The sequence below is a fragment of the Pieris napi genome, chromosome 13, assembly GCF_905475465.1.
Source record: "Pieris napi chromosome 13, ilPieNapi1.2, whole genome shotgun sequence".
In the NCBI taxonomy this organism is placed as follows: Eukaryota; Metazoa; Arthropoda; class Insecta; order Lepidoptera; family Pieridae; genus Pieris; species Pieris napi.
Genome location: NC_062246.1, coordinates 11,302,701 through 11,328,536, shown reverse-complemented (window position 1 = coordinate 11,328,536; position 25,836 = coordinate 11,302,701). Strand labels below are relative to the sequence as shown.

Sequence of the window (25,836 nt, the reverse complement as noted above, 5' to 3'; positions counted from 1 at the left end):
TTGAAAATATATTTTTAATCCTAACAATTCAACCTATTTATAATTATTTTATTTTTTCCTTAGTTTTTTTTTATATTATTTATGCACTTCTTGTACTTTACCCTCTGTAGGTGTTTCTTTTTATTGTTCCATACTAGGGTTGCCTGGTAGAAATCGCTTGTTAGCGATAAGGCTGCTCGTTGCCTTATAACTTATGTCAACCTGCTTTTTTTTTTTTTTATATGTATGTTTTTGTATAAGGTAATAACGTGTAAAGACATAAATAAATAATTTGATAAATATACATTTACGTAATACTATGTAATGCGTAAACAGTTTTACAAGAACCATTTGCAAGTGAAAATTTCCATATATCCTTATATGCCTTGGCGAGTTAGTTTTGTCGGGAACCAAACTCAGTACCCTCGGATTACCAAAGTCTAGTGTTAGTAAGTTACATCTTCTTAAATTCTCTCTAGACAAGGTCTGTCAACGAAGTCATGTCAAAACAATACAATTCATGAATCACATTTGCACGATAATTTATGGTCAAAGCATTATTAAATAGACAATAGAATTAACAACCTTCACTTCTCAGTAAGGAAACGATATTAACTTTGAACAATTTTATGTATTTCTTTCGCAGAATCTGATAGAATCTGTTTCATGATGATTTTTCAATCTAATAGGCAAGTAAGTGATCAGCCTCCAGTACCTGACACAGGCCGTCGACTTTTTTCCTTCACCGTTCAAGCAAATGTTAAATGCTCACATAGAAAGAAAGTCCATTGGTGCACAGCCAGGGATCGAACCTACGACCTCAGTTGTTTCAGACACCTACAAACACATATGTATTTCGTCTTTTACTTAGCGTAAAAGTATCAGTAAATGTTTGACTAACCCATTGGGGAAATCCCCAACAACAGGAAAAACTCAACGAAAATCAACATATACAATGTAAAAGTCGAGAAATACGTAATCTACATACAAATAAGAAAAACGAAAATATATAACAATTCACAAGATTTCAGTTTAAAAATTCGTACATAACGACTACTGAACCACAGTACGACAACATCATCTGATTGTAGAACTAATTGGGAGTGTATATATGTAATGTTAACTCTATATTTAAGACTTATGTACAGATAAAACGCTGATTAATATGATAATTGAATGTATGAAAAATGTGTTTTTTGCATTACATACATATTCAGATAACATAAATACATACATATATACAGATTCCGGCAAACATCTTGAACAAATGTCCTTGCCTGCTCAAAAGCGATTTTTAGGTATTAGTTGGCGGGAGAGTGACGTGTCGATCGCGTGATTGGTAAATCAGTTGACGTTTGTGTCCCAGATGCGCAAACTTTTCCCCACTCCCTTGTTTAAAGCTCAAGAAGTTTGCCGGGATCTATACATTCACATATAACATAAATTAAGGAGGCAACGGGCGCTAATCGCTAACGATCTCTTCCAGGCAACTCTGATAAGGAAAAATAAATACTAAGCGTAAAGTTTAAATAAAAAGAGTAAATAAAAAGACATACACAATTACAAAACCAAAATAAAATAATAAAAACTTAAGAGTCATGAATCACTATAGGTTCTAAAATACATAAAAATAATATTTATTTATTTCCTATTAACTTAATACAATAGAAAACTTATCAATATAAAAATTCAATTAAAAACAATATAAACAAAATGTGAATACAAAAAAAACTAAACCTTTTTATAAGAAAATATAATTATTTTGCATTCAGCGAGTGTGCTACTAAATATATCCGTCTCACATGCAATAACATTCAGGGTTATATATACCCGACCCCGTTTTTTCTGGGAATGGTGGGTTTTGCCCAACTACGCCTCAGAAGAGAGCTTTCTTTGTCCGAGTACTTAAGGAAACTGACGTGACGGCTGCATAAGATATAATGGATAGACTAGTGCTAGACAGGCTTCCTCTAATTAATTTGAGATATTTGTTTTAAAATAATTGTTGTTTGCCGTAGTCACTTTGTATGATGATTGGCCATTTTAAAATAGTACCGAGAGTTTTTTACGCCGTCTTTTTCTCTCGGCCTACACCCTCTGTCTTCTTTGTCGATGTGTAGGGATGTCTACCGATTCAAAGAAAGATGTATATTTTTTTAATGTATTTTTAATTGTAGAATTACTGGTGAAGGTATTGCGTAGTTCTATCGTATTAGTAGTAACTGTAATAATTATGTGGGAAATAAATAAAGTAATATTTACAATTACAAACAAATATAATTACTATAGTCACGATAAACTATTATATATTTTTACATTTAAGTCGGTTCGATTCCCAGACGAGGTAAGTAATTTTTAGAAAATCTTTGAATGCAGAATTACTAACCTTTAAAACTAACATAACTTCTTTAAGAATATCCTACGATATTTAAGGTACTTTCCCTTCATGTCACATAACTTTGGTACGCCCTGTACATGACGCTTAAACAGATGGAAAAGATAAGAGGTGTTTATATAAAAGAGATTATAGAGAGTAATAAGAATAAAACCTGATTTTTAAAAGCTAATATGAAAAAATATCCCTTCATCAGTGAACGGTCACAGATACGTCAAATCGATAACAAGGCTTGTTAATAATATGGCCTATTTAATGCGAATAGTGTCTTTGAGTTAATTTCGTTGGAGACTGTATTTGATTGATACATCATTTAACTCATTGATAACAGATAACATCCAAATGTAGTTAAAATTAGAGATAGTAACAATTCGATCTTAATAGTGTGTAATTTAAGAATGATAAAATGAATATTAAACACGTAAAAACTTGAAGATTATTTAAGTGTTTTACCTGAGCTACTGGTTTAGGAAAAATTATTTCCGAAAGTTTATCATCATTATTGATTTTTCATTGACGTCAATTGGTCGGTAAGCTTTCCAAAGGGCGTAGTGTTATAGTGTTCAGATTTCATTTGAACATTGACCAACTGCTGACACGGCTCACGAGGTTGTTCTAAATTTTAACAGCTGACACACCACCAGCTCTCACAAGAATAATATTATATATGTGTGAATAGATGTAAGTAGTATTTAAGATTTTGTTTTATTACGATAAATCAGATTTGAATATTGCTGTTTTATTCATTTCTCGCTTCGTCTCAAAGTGGCGAAAACTTGTTCAAGCCATCTAATAGGCAAGTAGGTGATCAGCCTCCTGTGCCTGACACACGCCGTCGACTTATTGGGTCTAAGGCAAGCCGGTTTCCTTACAATGTTTTCCTTCACCGTTCGAGCGAATGTTAAATGCGCACATAGAAAGAAAATCAATTGGTAAATCCAGCAATATAACCTACGACCTCAGGAATGAGAGTCGCACGCTGAAGCAACTAAGCCAACACTGCTCTCGCTACAATTAATAATAATAATGTTAAATTATTAACACAATATAGAAGTTAACGATACTCATCGGTGAATGACCGCTCGTAAGTCGTACGTAAGCTAAATAACCAAATATCTTAATTATTATAAGTAATTGTTATTACAACGAAACTGGTACTGTTCTATATTTAAAATATATTTTTCATTTTCATTGTGTTAAATTCATATTGTTTTTAATTAGTTTTATGTACATTTTAAAGTCAAATAAGGTCGCTAAATTTCCGCCTGCTTTCTTTGTGAGATTAATTTTCAGTTTCTTTAAAATAATTTCGTTGTTATTATGCATTGGAAACAATGCTAGCCAAGTTTCGTGGCGTTTTTGTTTTGTTTCCGTTTTTCGTCTCGCTTTTGTAAATTTGTACTTATTGTTTTAATATTGACAAATAGCCAATGTTTAATCATTTTTATAATCATAGAATAGGATTTTAATTAAAACTTTGTTTAATAAATTATTGATTTTGCAATTATCGCAATTAGTCACCACTTCCCAACCGGAATACGTCGAATTACGTAATTAATCATTCTTGATCATTCATCACATCTGTTTTTTGATAATTTTCCATATCCATAAGTATCTGCATTTTATAGATAGGTATCTACGTACTTACTCCTAGGGTTAGGCGCAAATGCACTTCCACCTTAGAGAGCGTTCAAGTATTATGTAACGAATTTGTGGGGGGGGGGGGGGGGGTTTGTTCGGGGCGGGGACTATAATGACGCGTAATTGTTAATATTATTTTCGACTTTCCACAGCGTGCGACAACTGTGCAGCAATGGACTTTCTTTCTATTTGCGCATTGCCTTAGATACAAAAAATCGACAGCATGTGTTAGACAAATGATACAGAAATCTGAGGCCCAGACCTAAAAGGTTATAGGCGCCACTATTTTATTTTTATTTATGTACTTACTGTTCATCTGATAGGATTTTCATAACCTTGAATTTACTTAGAAAGAATCCTTTGTGCAGTATTGAACTCGCGACCTAAGGAATGAACGTCGACATACATTGATATTAAACCTAAATTAGTTGTTAATTCCACCCCACCCAAAAAGTCCATCGATTTTAGTTCATTTACAAGGCAAAGGCAAATCACCTTGAGTGACCGCTATAGCAAAATAAACCCTCTCTATATAAACATAGAGGTGTTATTCCTCTTACGTCTTTCTATTGAGAGCAACATTATCTATCTGCTATATCCTAATCCTCGTACTTTTAATAATCAAGGCATTTTTGTCCTTTAAAAATAAATCGTCTATTCAAACTGTATTTCATCATATTGTGCAATGTTTCTTATCTCAAATGTAATACACACTTTTTATTATACGCTAAATATGCTGATTAAATTGTCGTATAATAATTATAATTTAGCCTCATTTATTCCATGAAATATTCATCCATCTTTACGAAAAATGTAAATAAGATTTTACATTAAAAAATAAATAAAATAAAATATGTTTATTATGGAACATAAGATACAAGTATCACTTATTCCACGTCATTAAATTCATATTATATTAATACATATTATTAGGTGAGCCTTCAGCCATATACATACACACTCACATAGCCACAGGGCAAGTGCGTTGCCGGTCTTTTAAGAATAGGTACGCTCTTTTCTTGATCCTAAGTCGAATTAGTTCGGAAATACAACGGTGGGCAGCTGGTGCAAATACTGCCATTAAACGCTCAGTTCTGGAACGACGACAGTGTTGCCAGATCAGAGGATTTCACCCTAGATTTCGGGGTTTCTCAACCGAGTTAGGGGCAGAATAGGGGAAAGGAATATTTGGGGGCTTTTTAGGGAAAATTTCAAGAACTCGCCAAATAGTTTTTTGCTATTGTATATCATGTTCCTGATTTTGGAACTAAATTGAATTACGAACACATCGAAAAATAGGATCCGTGTGGTTAACCTAACTAATTGTATATATGTTATATATATTTTGTATTTAAAGGTATCCTAGGGGATTTCTTGGAAATCAAAGTCTAGGGCTATTAGTAGCATTTAATGTATATTTCTTTTTTAACGTTCATAAGTGTACACTGTACATTGTGTTACCTATATGAATAAATGATTTTTGACTTTTTGACTTTTGGTACGTCGCCGAGACCATCTGGCAACACTGAACGACGGACGTCGAGATGATAAGGAAAACCTACATAACCTAACAACCATTTATAATATTTCGTAATTATTTATTAAGATGAATCTCGACTTTGAAAAGCAATTAAACAAAGATTACATACAGTGATAACTGTTGTGAGCATAAATGTAATTTCGCTATAAATACGCTACTGCTTATTTGAACTAAACTGTTGTTTAATGATATCCTTGGAAATCATGTTATTGTTAACTGTTATTAATTACAGAAGACGAAGAAAGTAACGTTTTATTTATTACCTTTTTAAAATCAGTGGCTCTTTACGTCTTGGCATCAAATTTCTGAATCTGTTTCATTATCATTTTTAATTATTAAATGTATTAAATTATATATATATTATAGTATTAAATTAATTCAAAGATTTCTTTCCTTTCGTAAATGTCTGTAGCTATATCGAATATATAAAATTCTCGTGTCACTAGGTTCGTTCCCATACTCCTCCGAAACGGCTCGACCGATTTTTATGAAATGTTTTATGCTTATTCAGTAAGTCTGAGAATCGGACACCTATTTTTCATCCTCCTAAATGTTAAGGGTGGTCCAACTTATAAATTTTTTTTTTTTATTTTTTAGACAATTTTTTTTTTTTTTACATTTTTATGATACAGCATATGAAAATACAGTCATCCCTTATTTTTTACCCCTCTACGATCAACCCCTATTTTTTATTAAATTAGATATTTATTTTTATTGAACTAAAAAATGTTTCCTAGAAATAATATACATGGCAAAACAACGTTGCCGGGTCAGCTATTGTATATAATATGTATTATAGCTATATCTTTAGTATTAGTTTTTTGTTATATATAAGTAATCTGTAGGAGTACGAAATACGTATACATTGGTGGATTTTTCATATGAAACCAGTGGTACAAAATTTAGGTGTGCAGTCAAGAATTTTAATTAATTAACTCAATACGTTGGTTGGAGAAGAGAGAGAGATATGTATACAAATATCACATGTCAAAATATTTAACCGTTCTAACGACATTTTCACAGGAACTGCACTTTGTAAACAGTGTTGCACAACTCGAGAATCGATACATCATTTTCTTCACTTACAAATATTATTAATTTATTTATGTACATATATAAGAAGGAAAACATCGTGAGGGATCCGGCATGCTTTAGACCCAAAAAAGTCGACGGCGTGTGTCAGGCATATTAGGCTGATCTTGTGTATTAAGAAAAATGAATGATCACAAACTCAAAATAACTTTATTCATATAAGTACACATGTACACTTATGAACGTCAAAAAGGAAGTTAAATTGATTCTAAATTTACATTTACTACCTGTTCGCAAGTCAAGGGCGTAGAGCGGGCAAGAAGAACTGGCAAGAAACTTTTCGCCACTCTTTTGAATCGCCAAGTTTTGAGTTATATAAATTGTTTGAACTGAAGCAAATCAATCCCAAGGATTAGGATCATTTAAATATTTGTCAAATTTATAAAAAGTTTGATTGATTAATTTACGTTTAACGAGGGCTCTGAATTTATTTAGTGATAATTCTCTAATTTCGCTTGAAAGTTTGTTGTAAAAACGAATACAATTTCCATAATATAAGGAGTGGTTTATCTTTTGGAGCCTGGTTGGTTGTACACTCAAATTATTTCTGTTTTGAGTATTATACTGGTGAAAGTCACCATTTGTTTTATAATCCTTTTTGTACATACAACAAGGCTTCAAGAATATATTGACCAGATGGTGTCATAATATTTAATTCCTTAAACTTATTCCGTACCGACTCCCTCGGGGAAACACAACAGATAGACCAAACCTAAAAGTAGTGTTGCCCAAATGCAAGACCAAGACGAGACTTAGGCCAGTCTTGGTATTGTCTTGCGTCAATACACCTGGTCTCGGTCTTGGTATTGGTATTGCGCTCTCAGTCTTGGTCTTGGTCTTGATCTTGCAGCAAGAGTCTTGCAAGTCTCGCAAGACTTGCAAATACCTATTTGCCTATTGCTATTTGTGGAGGCTTGCGGGCTATCCTGGAGCATTCACCAATGTACAATGTTCATCAACCAATAATAGCAGGCAGGCTACAGGCATTGTGTTGAGATTAGCAGATTTCATTAAAGTGTGCGTAGGTACATTTTTTAGGCAATTTGTCGTACTCGTGACTGGCGCGCTTTGCTACGTAGGTACTGTCGTTAAAGTATGTGTAAGTAAGAAACGATGTAGGTACCTACTACAACAAAATTGTATTCCTTAGAAAAATAATCGTCGTACCTACACGACGATTATTTTTATTTATTTAGTAAATCATCGCTGAAGACAATAGTCGCTACTAGAGTCGGTACGATAGAAGTTGATAAACCGACACTGCAATTCTCGATGATTTTAAAACAAAATGCGTAAAGCAATGTGACGTCGCTCATATTTGGAGCTTTTCCACGTTTCAAGTTTGTTAAAATCACCCACTTCCAATTTTGCAGTGCAATGTCCTTTAAAAAGGTATAATAGGTAATCTCTATATATAAAAATGAAACCCGTTTTCCGTTGTCACGACATAACATGAAAATGGTTTGATCGATTTGTCTGATTTTTTTTAATAATATACCTTGAAGTACGAAGATGGTTCTTACGGAGAAAAATTAAAATAAAATTGAGTGAATCAGTCTAAAAACAACACTTTTCTATATTCCCATACAAAATATTCGTAATAATACTTAAAAGTGAATTTGAACTTTAATACCATAGCATAAAGTTCAAGTGTTAGTGGAGGGGTTCCGGGAAGGTAAATTTTTATTTTTTGACATAATGTATTTGTTGTCTTATCAATTTTCTTTTTTTATCTTACTAGCTAGACCGGTGTCCCGAATAGCAGAATAAGTATTTTAAACAAATAAAGAATCGACTGTTAGGCGGTACGATGTTCGCCAGGCCAGCTAGTAATAATATAAACTAGGTATATTTTGATTACTTACAACAATTTTTATAAAATCTACCTATCCTTACGACTACATTCTTCCTTGCGAGGACAACATAATCTATTTGCGTCCGTTCTGAGCACCCGGAAACTTATTTTATTCTTTATAACAGGGGCAGTGGCGGCGACCTTTGACATGAAAGCGACGGCGGCAACACAAAGTCTAGAAGCGGACTAAATTTTTACCTATTTTGGTGGGGTTGTCAATGTTGGCATTAGCACAGAAAAATAAAATTAAGTAAACACAACGTTTATCCACTTTTTAATAACTAGGTATCCACGATAGAATATTTTTTCTACTAATTTCCTAAGGGTCGATTCGACCAAACTTCAATTTATACACGAGTAACTATACCAAGAATAATCTATTCCATGATTTTAATCTCGAGTAAATCCGTAGTCGTTTGTCCACGTAATCGATAGTATAATTGCGCTAGGAATAACAATACGCGAATAGCAAGAAAATGGTGAACGAAAATAAAACTCGGCAAATAAATGTTGTTCTACAACGGGACAGTGTAAGAGCATACATCATGTCAACTCGATTTTGCCGTATTATAGTGTGAAAAAGTAGCTTTTAACAGGTGTCAAACGACAACAAAAAGTTTTTATTTCTTGTTTGTTTGAGGCTTTCGTCTAAAAAGGAACTTCTGTTGAGCCTAGTTGAATTTCATTCTAATATTATAGAAAATAAAAAATCTAAAAATAAATAAATAAATAATAAATTGTTTAAACGTTTCATTATACAATGCCAGACTATTAATTTAGTGCGTTGCGTTGACTTGAAATTAAAACACAGAATAAATATTTGTGAAATGACAGAAATCAGCTGATTGGACTGACTGACGCCATTAAATTATTCTAGGAATAGCTGTTATTCCGTGCGAAACGGCGGTATAGTTGCAATTTCCGAATAGGCCCACTATTCTTAGAATTTGTAGTTGGTAAAACGTAAAATTTATTTACTCTCGATTAACTGACGATTTATTCAAAGATTAAGATTTACTCTTGTTTGGTCGAATCGACCCTAAGTACTCAGTCTAAATATCTTTTTCATAATTTTTGTTTTTCAATAATATGTTGTGTGTAATTGAATGGTAAACTCTAAATCTTACTAGAGAGCTTTTTTAAAATAAACTTATTGAAAGCACTGACATGGCATATACACTTTTCAATCTTGCTGCTCACATTTTAGTACCTAGGTATCACTCACTATCTATCATTTACCGATATTAACAATGATTATTTCGAAATCAAAATATTCGCAATTCAATAGATGCAATACCTACTTAGTTATTAATTATCATCTCGCCCGACAGCTTTTAACGCTGTAGTGTTCGAATTCAAGCCAGTGCAGTGTGAGAATGTATTTAAATAAAAAAAAACTCAGAGCATTCAATTTATACCTACCTACTGCTGGGACATCTTCAAGGTCATTTAATTTTATACTCCTATACCAACCCTACCAAAATAGGTAAAAATTTGTGTGCCTCTGTCCGTACTCTTTGTCGGCGAATGCGGCGCTCAGTGTCAATTACACTTGTTGCAAACCGCGTCTTTGTCGGTAAATTATCAAATAAGTAGGTATTTAATACACCGACCGACCAACAGTTTATTCGCAGAACGTCACATTTCCCCAATCAACTTTGAACCTTAATTATTTAGCGATAAACTTGAAAATCTGTTGAAGAAATTTGATAGATTGTAGTAGCTTGATGTGCTGGCGTCTGTACCATAGTATTGGCTGCCGTAGAAACTGTTACTAGACCTACTCGACTCGCTGTTAGTTTTAAATTTTGCTAAATAGAAGAATAATATAAACTTTGAAACATAAGTTTCACACCTACATGATGTTTATATAATTTTGTTAACTATAATTTTAAGCACATACCAACCTACGAGTACTAACGTTAGATCTGCACATTAGACATAAACAAGCATAACATATTATTATAGGTAGATACCTACAAGGAATGAACTTTGCTAGAAAGTTATTAGGGAACAGATTTGTGAGTATTAACACGCTACCTACTTAATAAATTGTTGAAATATAATAAGTACTTACCTACCTAATCAATACAATACGTTTCAGGGTGCTTTCAGACGAGCGGCACGTTGCCAATTACAAATACAACTGCAGCCCTTAGTTTAGTGTTATGATTTGTGATACCTACGGTTTTGATACTGGGGAACGTTTCTCAAAATCGGGATTAAAACCAAATACCTACTTAATAACGCCCAAATCTCAGTTTGTCTTAACTGCAAGACGCAAGAGTCTTGCAGGCTTAAGTATTGTCTTGCTCAAGTCTTGCAGGGTTCAGTCTTGGTATTGGTCTTGCTATAATAAGGCGGTCTTGGTATTGGTCTTGGTCTTGCAAAAACGCAAGAACAAGACCAAGACTGCAAGACCAAGACCGATTTTGGGCAACACTACCTAAAAGCTATAGCATCACTGTTTTTTTTAATCAAGCCAACCTAAAACTCTTTATGTTTCAGTTATATACGTCAACGACACAAAGTTTATTTCAGCCAAAACATTTGAATAATTTCACGGTCGAAGACAGTGAACAAAGGTCGACATCCAAAGGTGTCGACATTTTCGTACCGGAAAAACAATTGGTCATGCATTTTTTGTTTTAGTCAAACTACGCATTGGTTCAAGTGATCTGTAGATTTCGTGTACTCAAAAGATTTTTTGCGTATTCAACAATACCATTTGTTTCAATCAATTAAAAATAACTACACCGAAACCTTCATGAATCTATGAATATAGATACCTATATTGGGTATATCTGCTAATTTGAGTTTGAGTTTATGCCTTATGGCATTCGTAGAAACATACGCGGTCGAAGAAAATTATTGCATAATATTGAAATTAGTTACGCTACGAAAGGATCCCAATCATATTCCCTGGCAGCCGCTTGATTGGAACCCGAAGTGAACTGAACCGAGCGTAATTGGGCAACATTTATTGCTTATTATCTTATTAGTATATGTTTACATGTTATTGTAATGTTAAAGTTTTTACTTGGTCATTGTAGTAACTATGCCTAAACGTCCTTTGTCGTTAATTGACCGTAATTTTCTATTTTGTTTACTAGCATTGAAATACTTGGGATTATCCATAAGAAGGTATTTTAATCTTGTCTATTATTTAATACGGCAACCGTTTAACTGTTCATATAAAGCAATCTAAAGTATAGTTTTTTTCTGTAAGGGGTCGTTCAAGTATTACGTAAGAACTATAGGGGGAAGTGGGGGGGTCTTAGATTTTCTTATTAAGTGATTACGTCAAGTTATTATTAACTTTTTTACACATATTACCCACACTGTCTATGCTTGAAAACGAAATGCATTTTCAAGGATTCCTACAAAAAATTAATACGGTTATGTACTATTATTTTTTAGAGCTTAGCTTACTTTTGCTGAAAGAGGGGGAATTGCAGTAAATCTGCTTACTTAATACTTGTAAAGTACTTCAATTTTAGATACAAGTATAAATACCGACCATTAAAATCTACAGATAACTTCACCTAAAGCTTCTACACAGATTTACTTATAATTTAAAAAGAAATCAGAAAGGGACAAAAGAACTTACAGCCAAGCTCCCTCAGGTATGAAAACTTTACGGTGTCCTGCGCTTAATCATTATAAAAAATGGTAAATTTGCTTCTATATATAACAATTCACAAATCCTTGAACAAAACTACATGTAAGTATTTTTGCACGAATGGAATTCTTTACTTTCCGAGAACTGTAACTACTAACACGAACTTGATTGTGTTTAGGGTCTGTTTCACAATGTATGGATAAAGTACCAAATAGCTATGTAACACATACAATATTTGGAAGATAAACTTAGACTAGATAGACTCAGACTAGATAGACTCAGACTCATAACTTATGATGGACTTTATGTGACGATTAGCGCTATCTGACAGTCGTGAAACGCAGCAATAGTGTTTATCCTACCAATAAGTAATAAATAGCTAATATGGAACTTATGTAGAACTTATCCGTACATTGTAAAACAGACCCTTAAAGTCATACCATTATATTATTTACTAAACAACAAAAAAACAATTTTAATTTTTAGTCTGTAATATTAGACGGTTATTGCTTGATTGATCATTTTATTTCCGCATTAACATTTACGTTCACAGCTTTTGTATAGTTAATAGAACAATTAAAGAGTTTATAAATAATAGATATACACTAGCTACCCGGCAAACGTTTGTTTTGCCTTGTATATCATTTATCTATTTAACTATCTACAATAATAAAAGAAGGGGTAAAAATTAACGTTATATGTAATTTTTAATGCTACATTATTATGTATATGTATATGTGATGATAAAAAAAATTGGGGTGGACAGTGGCCACCCCAATTTTCACATCAGTTAGGGGTTTGAAAGATAGTAGCCGATTGTCAGACTTACTGAATATGCATAAAAAAATTCATAAGAATCGGTCGAGCCGTTTCGGAGGAGTATGAGAACGAACTAGACTATCTTATGTTAGTAATTCTTTTTTGGGAAAAGGGATAGATCTTTAATAAAATCCCAGAGGCTCTTTTATTTCTGCCTTTTAATAAATTTAAGAAAGGTATTAAAGAAAAGCTGTGTAATAAGGCTTACTATAAAGATAACAATTATCTAGTTGATAAAAGGGCCTGGGACTAGTGCTAGACAGGCTACTTCTAATTAATTTGCGATATTTGTTTTAAAATAAGTGTTGTTTGATGATTTGCTATTTTAAAGTGTCGAGAGTTTTTTACGCCGGTTTTTTCTCTCGGCCTACACCCTCTGTCTTCTTTGCCGACGAGTAGGGATGCCTACAGATTCAAATTCAATGACGTGGAATAAGTGATACCTGTATCTTATGTTCCATAATAAACATATTTTATTTTTATTTTAACATTGTGACACGAGAATATTATATAATAGATAATAGTTTAATTATATTGGAGAACCCTTAGATTATACAAGAAAACTCTAAGGGGTTAATGTTCCCCGCCCTACCTAACTCTTTAGTAAGAATTTTTATTTATAACCTTACTTTGCGGAAGGATAAGTCGTAAGAGAACCGTTGTATGTAGATTAGGCATTCGATGACCTTGTTTTTCAGACGAAATAATCAATGCCAAGCGCGGCATGAAAAACACTTCCACAGCTTTTTGTAAACACTCTAATCACTAATATTTTCACATACATAATTGAAGAAAAGTTACGTCTCGTAGCATGGCCCAGACACATTTCTGCACATTATATTATTTCTTAATTGAGTATTAGCCTTTTGCGCCTACCAAACGGAATTTAAAATAATCAAGATTTTATTTGTCTTCATATGGTAAAACAACATAATACATCAACCAATATTGTAATATGTAAAGATTAATCAATAGTTTAAATGTCAAAAAACTTCATAAAACCAATTGTTAAAAGGTACTTGTAGTATATGTATAGATATAGTTATCTAAACAATACTTCCTGATGTGTGACTGAGATAAATTCATCACATTGTTCTTTTATCAAATCATTTTAATCTAAAACATTTCCAGGTTTTAAACACAAATACATAGACAAATAAGCTTGGATTACAATTAAATTGTAGTTGATTGGAAGAATGTTGAATGCTGCATAACTGATACTGTTTGATTAATTTAAATTGGTTGGTTAACAATGGTCACTTAATATATTCTTAATTGGTGTAAGTATTCTTAAATTTTTCTTACATATGTGGCAATCTATCTTTTAGTGATGATAGTACCAATCCTCTTACTTCGGCATAAGTTGCCGCTCTATATTACAAATTTTTCTTTATTCTAAACTTAATAATTTCAATCTACGAGAATACAGGCACATTTAATTATAAAAGTATTTTTTTGGGAACATTAACAAATATTCAAAGCTTGGTGGCAGTAATAGTAGAATTGAAGTGTTAATGCAGCATAATCAGACATTATTGGACTTGTTTTACTCAAGTTTTTAAGACAGGTAAGTCATTTAATATCATGCCCTCCAAACCTCAAATATTAAATTGGCAAGTCTGCTAACTGCAAGATAAAAAAAAATCATACTTTATGGATTATGTTATTTTTACATACCTAGTTGAAATATAAATAAAAAATCCTTAAGTGTAATACGACATTTAATTAAAAAAACTTAACTTTATATTATATAGTCTTGGATTACATTTTTTAAACCATATAATTACATAAAGACCAAGAAGTTTTCAGTAGTTACTAATTGTAATATTATAATGAAATTCGGTGATAGTTTATGGTAGAGAATTAAACACGCAAGATATAAATTATATGCAATATATTTCTGCATAGTTATAGCGTGAATATATACGATGAATTTACGTAAATCTTCTCAAAATACAAAAAGTTTCATTTAAATAAATATAATATGAAATGATGATTGATGGTTCATATTAATTAGCAAAAAAACTTACCATGGAAATTTTGGAGACCATAAACAGGTTTCACAATATTAACATTCACAGTAATTAGCGGCCGGAAATTTGAGGTATATATTTGGTTAAATATTAATTTTCCTTTGAGGCGATTAAGATTAAGACATTCGCAAATTATAAAAGTAACAAAATTTGACAACAATCCACACTCCCACTCACACTGACATGAAATTTTAAATGAATTTTGAATTATGAAATAATTAAGAGTGGAGAGTGAAGTGTGAAATGAAACACTTAAGTCTGAACTGTGAAGTGATTACAGTTAGTCTACGGTTGACCGTTGAAGACTACGACAAATACTGATGTGAATTGTGAATTGAAAGTTGTCAAATGAAAAATCAACTATATTGATTGAAGTTTGACACTTGACAATAGCACTAGAATGAGCATTACATTATAATCATTACAAGTAAAGTCTGGCTAATGAAAGAAGATAATTGAATTATTTGAAAACTTTCGGATGGCAACACAGAATGTCATTGAATTTCTTAGGTTAGTATGATTTATTGTCTTGATACTTCATGCAATTACTCATTTTTATTTCTATTTTATATTTTTTTTCCGAATAGTTAACAGGTGCAATAATAGCCTTAACTTTGTCTTATTTGATAGAATATTTCGTTTCTTTGGCAGGATTTGATTATTCCCAATATAGTTGTGTTTTAAAATAAATATAGTTTTAGTTTTCCATGCAATGCTCTTCATTTTACGTATCAATAGTAAAATACTAAATACGTATAGTATTTAATTTCATAGAAATACAGTTACTATGAATGTAAAAAATAATAAAATAAAATCAAGTTTCAAGTAAGTTTAATCCACAAAATATATCAAACTTTTAGGGATACCATACTAATTTTTTTTGAATTTGCTGCGCTTTTTCGTTATCTTCTTTCATTAGCCAGACTCTATTATGTATTATCGTTATAATTACGTTATAACCTATTATTTGGACTAAAATTAAAATAGCCTTAATTTTTGTATGCAATAAAAAAAATATAATTTACCTACCAAAATATAATCGATATTTAATATGATCAGGCTAATTTTAACTTGTACAAATTGCGAAGACAATGAACCCGTACTACTGCTACACTGTCTACAGTACCCGTACACTGATCACTTCTGCTTACAACATACAATGAAAACTGTATTGAAATAATAAGAGAATGATCAATGAATATTAGGAAGTCTGGCGACTATAGGTATAGTCCGTATAGACATTAGCTAGCCCCGAGTAAAACAACAATTATAATAATCAACAGATAATAATCGAAGGTTTAGCTGAAATTGAAGCTAGGTTATTATCTAATAATTTTTTTTTAAATCGAGGTTTTACAAAATATAGCAATTTTTATTTTATACCTTAGAATTGTGAATCTAACTAAAACTAGATTTCAAAATAGATATAAAGCTATTCCATGAACAAAACCCACCAATATCACTTTCACAGTTATCAATTTCCATTGTTATTACTCTTGGAGGATTATGTTCTGATAAAACATCTCCATTTCTTAGCTGCTCCATAGTTTGGTAAACATATTCAATTTTTAGTAAATCTTCATTGGTGCTTGTATCATGCCATCTTTGAAAAACAAGTTTCCCACCGATGGGCGTGAGTTCATATTGGTCTGGCAACACATACGGCTTAAAACCTATTGCCGCCATAACTGAATTCAAGTTTGAATCATGTCCAACAAGCAATGTAAAGTTGGGCGATTTTTTATTTAAAATATTATAAATGTATTTTAATAATGGTTTCGCTACTTCTTTAGCTAATACAGTACTGTTAAATCTGACTTCCTGGTTTCCTCTTGTTATAGCTGAGAATAATTTCCACTCTTCTGAAGTTCTCATGTTGCCCCAAGCAACATCTGTAATATTCATACCTTCGTAGTAGCTCATAATAAATGCGTCCACTATAGAATTCGTGAATCCTAAAGGTCCATTCACGTTGGGCTCTTTCCCTATTTCGTAAAAAACGTCATCTTTGGCTCTCTCAAAATCGCAAATTTTATCAACTTTGCATATCATGGCATGCTTTATATCCACAATATCATTCAACCTCGAGTATGGCTCATTCAAATTTAGACTACATAATTTTTGTTCCATTTCATTTATTATTGCAGACTTTAATTGCTTAGAATCATTTCGTATTATGGGATTGAAAATTGGATCCATTTTATTGGAAATCTTGCTGTATACAGTTATGTTACAGTTTTTAAATGCACTGTCTACAAATGCTTTTGCAGTTGCCTTTGTTCTCTGCCTCGTGTTAGCGTAAACATGCACAGTGTTTTGTTCAGGACATCCTGCTGGAAGCAAACCTTTCTTCACTAACCAATTCGATATAAAACTTCCCATGTAACCTTCAAGCAATGCACCTTTAGCAGTTAAAAATGCGGAATCCACGTTCCATATCGGCCACGTGTTACTCGAGAGATATTGTAAATTTGATGAGAGTGGCGCTCTTATATTATGTCGACTTAATATAAGAACTTGTTTTAGATCGTAACTTTTTGAAAATGTAACGAAGATAAGAAATAAAAACGATGAAATTTTTACCATTTTGAACATATAATTTTTACACAATTGTCGCACAATGTCAAAGAGTTTTTGTAAGATATATCATTAAACACGTATTTCTTGTTGCACTGTGCGTAAAAAGTGATCAAACGTCTGTTGTTATCACTGCTACAAACTTAATCGTATTAAGTATTACAAGTTACAACGCTACTGGTATTTGAAAAATAAATCACGAAAACAATTTGATGTTATCACGTATTAGGCCCGTTTCAGACTGGAAAGAGGAGAGTATTTTCTTTACGAGTGAAAGTAAATCAAGTTTTGTTGATAGTATGTTAAACTCGACGCTGAGAAAGTTTAAAAATAGAATTGAAAATATTTAATAAAACCAATACATGGTCAGAACAAAGACAAATTTACGTTTTTATGAAATTTAGTTTAGTGCATTTAATATTTGTAACATGACCTTACCATACATGTTGCATGCAGCACCATGGCACTGCAAAAATAATTGTCACTAGGACCCTAAATAAATTCTTAAATTTTTTTATTGACTTTTTAACATTATATCCGCATTCTCGAGCTTGCATCATAAGCGATTTTACGATGCCAAGCCAAAAAAATCTATTGTGTTTCTAACTTCTTAAGGAAAATTATTATGTTGATCTAGTATATAAGAAAAACACTATGCTGAGTATATGTCGCATTTTTACACTAAAATGTTAGTTTAAATTGCCCCTTAGGTATAATCTGTGATTCGCGAAACTAATTATTGTTGTTAATAAAGCCAATGACCGGTACATATTCATATTAATATAGATAACCCGTGAGTATATATATTAACTTTTATATATATATATATATACTCAGCCGTTATATAAGGCGTTTTCTCAGTTTAAGGAATAAGGTCAAACGTTCGCCTGATAGTGATAAAGGTTTAATAGAAGTCATTTAAAAAAGTACCATTATACAATAATCATTAGACATTATTTTAATGTTAGAAATCCTCATAATTTTTTGAAGTGAAACTTCTTTTGGCGCATGAGCGTAAAATTTTTACGGATGAAACGCAATAATAATACGTATTAGCGTACGAAGATTTGCAGCGTTTTTGTCGAAGAAAAGGGAGAGAGCGATTGAGACCGATTGAGAGAGAGTCAGAATGGCGCATTACTTTATAGAAATTCTATTTTTAAAATTTCGTAAAGAAAATTTATGAAATATTAGTATGTATTTAATATTTTATGAAAAATAATTTATTGCAATCTCAAATTCCGAATTAAAACGCCACGTGTTTTTATTATTGAAGAAATAAATTTATAATTTGTATTAATTTTCGACACTTTTAATATTTTAATGACAATTAAATTCATTAAATTCTTAACCTATCTTCCTTTTTCCCTCCCTCTAAGTCTCGGAAATCTAAAATTTTAGATTTGTATAAATATGAACAAGAGTTAAAAATTAGTTTGTCAAAAAAGTTTCACTTCTGACATAACATGTACACATTGTGTACTTTGTACGCACGCACTTTTTTTGTAAATTAATTTGGCTCTAATATTTAACGCCTACTAAATGTTTCGTATCATCACTAGCGAGCTAGGCTATTGCTGTATATTGTACGTGGGAATACATTATTTTTAATTTATTCTTATTTGAGAAATTCAGCGTCTAATCACCTATTAATATATAAAGCAATCAAAAACCCTGCCGTTGAAAAAAATATATTTTTAAGCTTTCAAATAATTATTTTAACTTTTTTTTACCTACTTAGTCTGGCAACATAAAACTTATGTCAGCTGTCAAGCGGTTGTTGACTCCGACGGCTTTTGCAGTTTGCTTGCCATAATTTTTAAGCACAGTGTTTTTAAGTCTCGATGGCTTAGTACGGTAATGAATAATAAATTATTTCGAATTGTGCCCATGCAAAGGGTACCCCTTGGTACATTTTTCATATGAAAAAAAATATTAAATTTGAAATAAAGCGAAGCATCGTTTCTAATTAGCAAGACTGGAAATTGTATAAGGGTTTGGTCTTAAAGGGCGTAAAAATTTCTGTTGTCATTACGATTGACGCGGAGGCATCGGTTGATTTCCATAAGTTTTTTTAAATTTGTGTGTATCATATAACATATTCATTGTGTTGTGCAAAGTGTTTGTGTTGGTTTGTTCTCATCGATTCAGCCAATGGATTATTTTAAGAAATAGAATCTTGTTACAAGGTAAGATTTATCTTCTATTCAAAAAACTGCTTTTTAAAAAAATTTAAGTAAAAATTTGTTCCATTTTTATTTAATATTAAGCAGTTTTGCGTTGCTAAATTTCAGATATTTGTAGAGTACATTATCTAGTACTATTTAAATTTTAAAACAGTCCAACATACATAACAGCAATTTTTTTCTACCTTGGGCGTATAATAATACTTACCTATTTTTTATATATTGAAGTAACCTTTTACTATAATAGGTAAGATGATATTAAAATTAATTAAATTTTTTTGTATTTATGGCAATGAATATTCTGTTCTAGCCTCGAGCACTATTATTTATTATAAATAAAATTTTGGTATGACCAGATAACTTTTTCATTCAAATATACTTACTAAAAAGAGCAATGTGCCAGAAGCTCTGAAAGGGCTTTTGGCATACATGATCTGATTATGCATCTGTCTTGAAATAGTAAATCTTTATTTTAGGCAATTTGATCTGCTTTCTGCTGTGACATCAACACTTTTAAATTGTAAGACAGGACATTTACTTACTATGTTAAGCAAGAAGTAATATTGCACAATAAAAAAAAACAAAAGGAGTTGTCAGCAGAGTTGAGGTTGAAATATAGAATCTGTTGAAAATTGCAAGCTTAACTTAACTATATGGCCATTATAGCAGTATACTAGTTATAAATAATAAAAAGATTTTGATTGTTGGTAATGTAGTGCCATGTTATGTAAATGTTTCTTGTATTATTAAAGCCATATTCACACTTCCTGTGTTCAATCTTAAACAGTAGCAACTTCTTAGTTGACAAGGTGCAAAATTAATTTTAAATAAAAATCGTAGTATGATAATATAATATTGCAAATACTAATTAACGCGTAGGCCTAAAAACAATAATAGAAATTGAAATTTATTCAACAGTTAACGCTAGTTAAAAGAAAGTTAGCTTGAAATTAGGAAAGTGTGCAAAACTGTTAATTAAAGTCTTGTTACTTGTGCTACTTTTATTTAGATAATTGTTCTATATCTGTTAAAATAGAATAGATAAATCTATAGTTCTATTATATCATTCTTAAAAAATTAGTTAACTTAACACCAGTCAAAGCACTATTTGAGTGTAATCATGGGATAAGATTCAAGAGTCAATACTATGTGCTAGACTTTTGTTCATCCAACTGAAAAACTAAAGAATTGTTTTTTTTCTTCGGATAATAAGTTAGTAGATATATTAAAACTTTTCTAATGTCTATCTTACATAATTAGTAGATAATGTAAGAGTTTCACTTTCACAGTAAAGTTATTATTTTTAATATTTTTTGCTTTGATTTGCAAGGAAGATAAGGCTTTCAGATACTTTCAGAAAAACTACTAGAAAAACTGTTTTCTAAACAAACTTTTCATCTAGTTTAAAATAAAAATAAGCTTAAATCATTTTACTCTTTATACAGAGAAAATGTGATTTCAGATTTGTTATTTGATATACATGTATATTGTATATAAAATAAAAATAATAATCAACGGTCAATCAATTACTTCAGAACATTTCCTGATAATCTGTTAAATCTAATAAATCCTATTCCTATATATATATTATATATTATATATATATATATATATATACATATATAAAAGAAAGTCGTGTTTGTTACAACACTTATAACTCGAGAGCGGCTGGACCGATTGCCATGGTTTTTGATTTGTTGGATTTGTTTCCGTCCCGAATAGCAGAATAAGCAATAAAATATCGGATAAGTTATCGAATAACAATAAATAAATTAATTAATTTTACGAATGCAAAAACCATATGGTGCCATCTGTTGACAAAACTACGCATCATTTTACGTCGAATTCGTGTCAGTTCAAGAAATTCCGATCTTGAGGTGAATGAGGAGATGCATAACCATGCTTTGATCCTGATCAAAAGATGTTGGATATCAGAAAGTGCTTAACATGCAGTATCGCCATATTGACGCTAGCGAGAAGATGCCTAATGTGTAAAACTGCCATTCTTCTTTCGCAATGGCAAGCAATAAAACATTTCTGTATTTGCAAAAAAGTGGTATTAATGTAATACTTAACATTAATGAAATCCTAAAATAAGTTAAATTAAAGTAACAACGATATTATAAGGTTGTAGGGCGGAACGAAGTTAGCCAGGTCAGCTAGTATATTATATATTTAAAAAAGGCAATTCGTCTTTTGAAGTCAAAAAAGAACAAAAATTTAGCTTATCTGCCCGTTATGCTAACAATTGAGAGCAATTAGTGAAGTAACAAGTAATTATGAATAACTGGGTCGCGTACGTAATCGCCAGTCTTAACTTTTAAGCCATCATCACAATGGGCTATACATGTATGCTGCGACTACAAAGCCATGTGATATGGTCGTGTTTACAACGTTATTAAGAGTACATTAAAAAGCTGTTAGTGGTAGTTGCAAAACTGGCAAAACGAGCAGTCTTTTCGTGAAAACGATCCAGGGCGCATTGGGTTTGGTCACTTTAATATCAAAGAGAAAAATAAAGAAAGAAAAAGACTTTATTATAAACAATATATATAATAATTTTTTTTAGCAAAAATAGTTTATATTTAAATTATTTTTGCTAAAAAAAAAATAGGCCAGGTTGACAAGACAGTTTGAGATTTTTAGTAAATGTATGTAATGTGAGATTTGGATGGTTAGTGATAATTTTGTTTTTTAGGAAGTAGTTACCGATGAAAGGGCGAAAAAAGTGCGTATTTTGGGTGGCTTATGCAGTTTCTCTTCTTAATAATGGTTTTAATAGCTCTGTAAGGACTTTTACAGGATCATTTAAAGACATAACGCTAACTTAATTTTAAGGTTTTAAATCAATTATAATTTAATGAAACCAGTGGCGCATTGGTTTTTGGTCATGTTAATTTCAACAGTATCTGTTTCACCATCACTGTAAGGAATTAAGAATCGTTTAAAAAAGGACGGGCCTGCACTGCTGTTTAAATACATAACTATTAATCTATCATTGGATATAATTTAATAAACGACTCTGTTGGTTAGTACAACATAGTTACCGCAAGGCCCAATGATGTTACTGTTTATAACAAAAAACTTTACGTTCTAATTGTTATACCTAACAGTAATAACAAGTCGATTCCCGTTCTAATCGACTTTTAGATATAACTCGTTTATCTTTTTGTTTGTTTTCTAAACGTAGGCGTACTGAGAATTGGAAAGCCGTTGTCGCAGATATCAATTGTGGTTTTAATATAACCAATTTGACATAGGAAGCTTCGTTTGAGTGCAATTTTTAACAGTTTATCTAGTTTCTAGTACTGACTGCATTTAGTTAAACTATTGACAGTGCCAAATACAGATGTTCCCCCTAGAACCAACTTCAAAAACTCCTACATATTGATTTAAAACCCCTAGTTTTTGTTGTACATTCGCTTTGAGAAGTACCTAGTATAAAATTTCGATCTTGGTATTTGGCTTTTTGATATGTCAATTATAGCTACGCTTGGAGCTTATATTTGGTTTAGTAGGTTTGTTTCTAGGCTTAATATGAATAGATTATATAAGTGCGTTAAAAAATCTTGTATAATGTATCCCCTAAATCCTGATTCCCCTAAATTTGGGGGGGAAACTCCCAACTCCCAAAAACTCACATGCGGATGTCACATGAAACAATTTTATAGAAAGTTATTAGTTCTTAGCTGAATTGTATGAATAGGGAGAATACCAGAGTCAGTATGAGTGTCCATGGGCGGCGGTATAACTTAACATCTGGCGAGCCTCCTGCCCGTTTGCCCCCTGTTCTATAAAAAACATATAATAAATTTCAGACCAATCTATGGGGAATATAAATTACTTCAAGTAATTTTTGTTAATAATACGGTGAAGGAAAACATCGTGAGTAAACCACCTTGCCTTAGACTCAAAAAAGTCGACGGCGTGTGTCAGGCACAGGAGGCTGATCACCTACTTGCCTATTTATTAGATTGACAAATGATCATGAAACAGATTCAGAAATCTGAGGCCCAGACCTAACAAGGTAGCGCACTGATGTTTTTTTCAAGTTATTTTTAATAACTTCCGGGTTTTTAACAGTGCAAGGTTGCAATTAATAACATAACACGGTCATCCAGAATGTATACGCGGAAAGCCATATTTGTTAATATTTCGGCTTATAGGTCACTGGTTTTCAGGGCTTGGAGCCTTTAAGGGCTTGAGGTCGTTAGGTATGTGCCTTAGCTGAAGCAAAGCGATACATAATAGCAATTACGAATTGCATATTTAGCAACAAGTTCGGCAGTAAAAACTTAGCAGTAAAGGAAACAAAAATGAATCGTAAAAAAATATAAAATGGTTCATATAATAAATACTGAGCAGTGTTAACTAAATAGGCAGTTACGATTGGGCCATCCTAAACCTAACCTAAAACTGCCCATTCCAACATTTTTACCGGCCATTTATTTACTAGTCCGCTTACGTGTTATAAGTATTGACATTGGCGGCGAAATTACTGGCCAATTATTTTTTTACTGTCGCGCAAATTACCAACCAACAATAAAAAAAAAATATTTTTTTCAACTGATCAGTGGCGTAGCAATAGGGCCCCCGACCCAAGAGGACCCCTGCCCAAGAGATATTATGTTCTATGGATGAATGTGAAGTCTCGAATTGGGCTAGCGTGGGGGCTACAGACCATTCCCTCTCGCCTAAGAGAGGAGGCCTATGGCCATTAGTGAGACATACAACGTGTAATTGAGTACTCTGAACATCCCGGAGTTTATTAAAAATAAACTGAGTAGGGACGATTTTTACTGATAGGGCCCCATCAAAAGTATTGCGAAATAATATTGCCACGGGCCCCAGATGGTATAGTTACGCCACTGCAACTGATCATAATAACTTCTCGTATATTTAAATAACAGTTCAAAAAATTAGTTCCCATTTATATTGTTATTATATCTTAGCTTTCGCTGGCACAGAGTCTGATAACGAGAGGTTGATTTAGGCTTGGTTAAGGTCAACCAATGAATCATTCAAGGCGCACCCTGCAATCCAATACCCTTGTAAAGGCTACTGAAATACTATTTTTGGGATATACAGTAGCCTCTCGATAATTTGACTCTCGTTAATTTGAATTTTTCCGGTCCCTTGAAAAATACTCGATAAATTGAATAAAATCATTGTTAATTGGTATTCGGTAATTTTAAGTTAAAGGAATAGTATCTTGCTCGCCAATAAAATAAAAAAATCAGTGGCGCTACAACATCTTTGTTTGTTTGTTTGAATATATCATGATCATTTTTAAATCTAAGAGGCAAGTAGATGATCAGCCTTCAGTGCCCAGCTTCACCTTCAGCCTGCAGACACGCCGTCGACTTTTTTGTATCGTTTTCGGTTGTCTCAAAACATGTCGGTTTCCTCACGATATTTCCTTCACCGTTAGAGCAAATGTTAAATGCGCACATAGAAAGAAAGTCCATTGGTGCACAGCCGGGGATCGAACCTACGCCCTCAGGTATGAGAGTCCCACGCTAGAGCTACTAGGATAACACTGTTCGCCGACATGCGATAATTTAAAGTCCGGGCTTCCCTACTCTTTATAATTTGAAGTGCGTATCACGTACAAACCGGTCAATTGTTTTTTAATACTTTGTACAATGATAGACTGCCCTGCGATTCTGTAACTCACTTTTCGAACTCACACAGCGGTTTTCACATCGGCGGTCGCTCTGAAATCAGTCGTGAAGCAGTCATTATACGATTTGGCATTCTGATAAACAATAAACTACAAGCTCCCACCTTTTCAGAATGCCAAGAATGCTTTTTCGAAAAGTGAGTTACAGAATAGCAGGGCTGATCTCGCTCACTCAACAGATAACGGACGGAAACAACGGGCTTCGAATTTGAAATAACAATTTGTAAAAAACCATTATTGTATTTAATTGTTAATTACATAATAATAATGTATGAATTTTGATCAAACTCTTACTTACTTGGCAATTTGAAATGTATCTCTGGTTTCTTGAGTTTAAAATTATCGAAAGTCGTAATATATAATAAATAAGTTTTTTATTTATATCATTTAAAATTTTAAGTGATCATAATACTT

At 32.1% G+C, this 25,836-nt stretch overlaps 3 protein-coding genes across 4 annotated transcripts in view; 1 reads left to right on the top strand and 2 right to left on the bottom strand.

Moving 5' to 3' along the window:
- Nucleotides 1-15,734, bottom strand: part of LOC125055097 (probable multidrug resistance-associated protein lethal(2)03659) — a 46,022-nt gene extending 30,288 nt beyond the window's left edge. For both annotated transcript variants that reach the window (XM_047657336.1, XM_047657335.1), the window contains exon 1: nt 14,974-15,734. The gene's annotated coding sequence lies outside the window, so the exon portion shown is untranslated. The remainder of the gene's footprint in view (nt 1-14,973) is intronic.
- Nucleotides 15,735-16,004: 270 nt separating this feature from the next.
- On the bottom strand, nt 16,005-17,787 carry LOC125055534 (glucose-1-phosphatase-like). Its single transcript, XM_047657999.1, has one exon. It carries the CDS (start codon nt 17,569-17,571, stop codon nt 16,375-16,377), a length of 1,197 nt encoding a protein of 398 aa, XP_047513955.1. The 5' UTR covers nt 17,572-17,787; the 3' UTR covers nt 16,005-16,374.
- A 1,581-nt stretch (nt 17,788-19,368) lies between these two features.
- LOC125054988 (GTPase-activating protein CdGAPr) overlaps nt 19,369-25,836 on the top strand; it is a 71,825-nt gene continuing 65,357 nt past the window's right edge. Inside the window, exon 1 of the mRNA XM_047657145.1 lies at nt 19,369-19,742. The gene's annotated coding sequence lies outside the window, so the exon portion shown is untranslated. The remainder of the gene's footprint in view (nt 19,743-25,836) is intronic.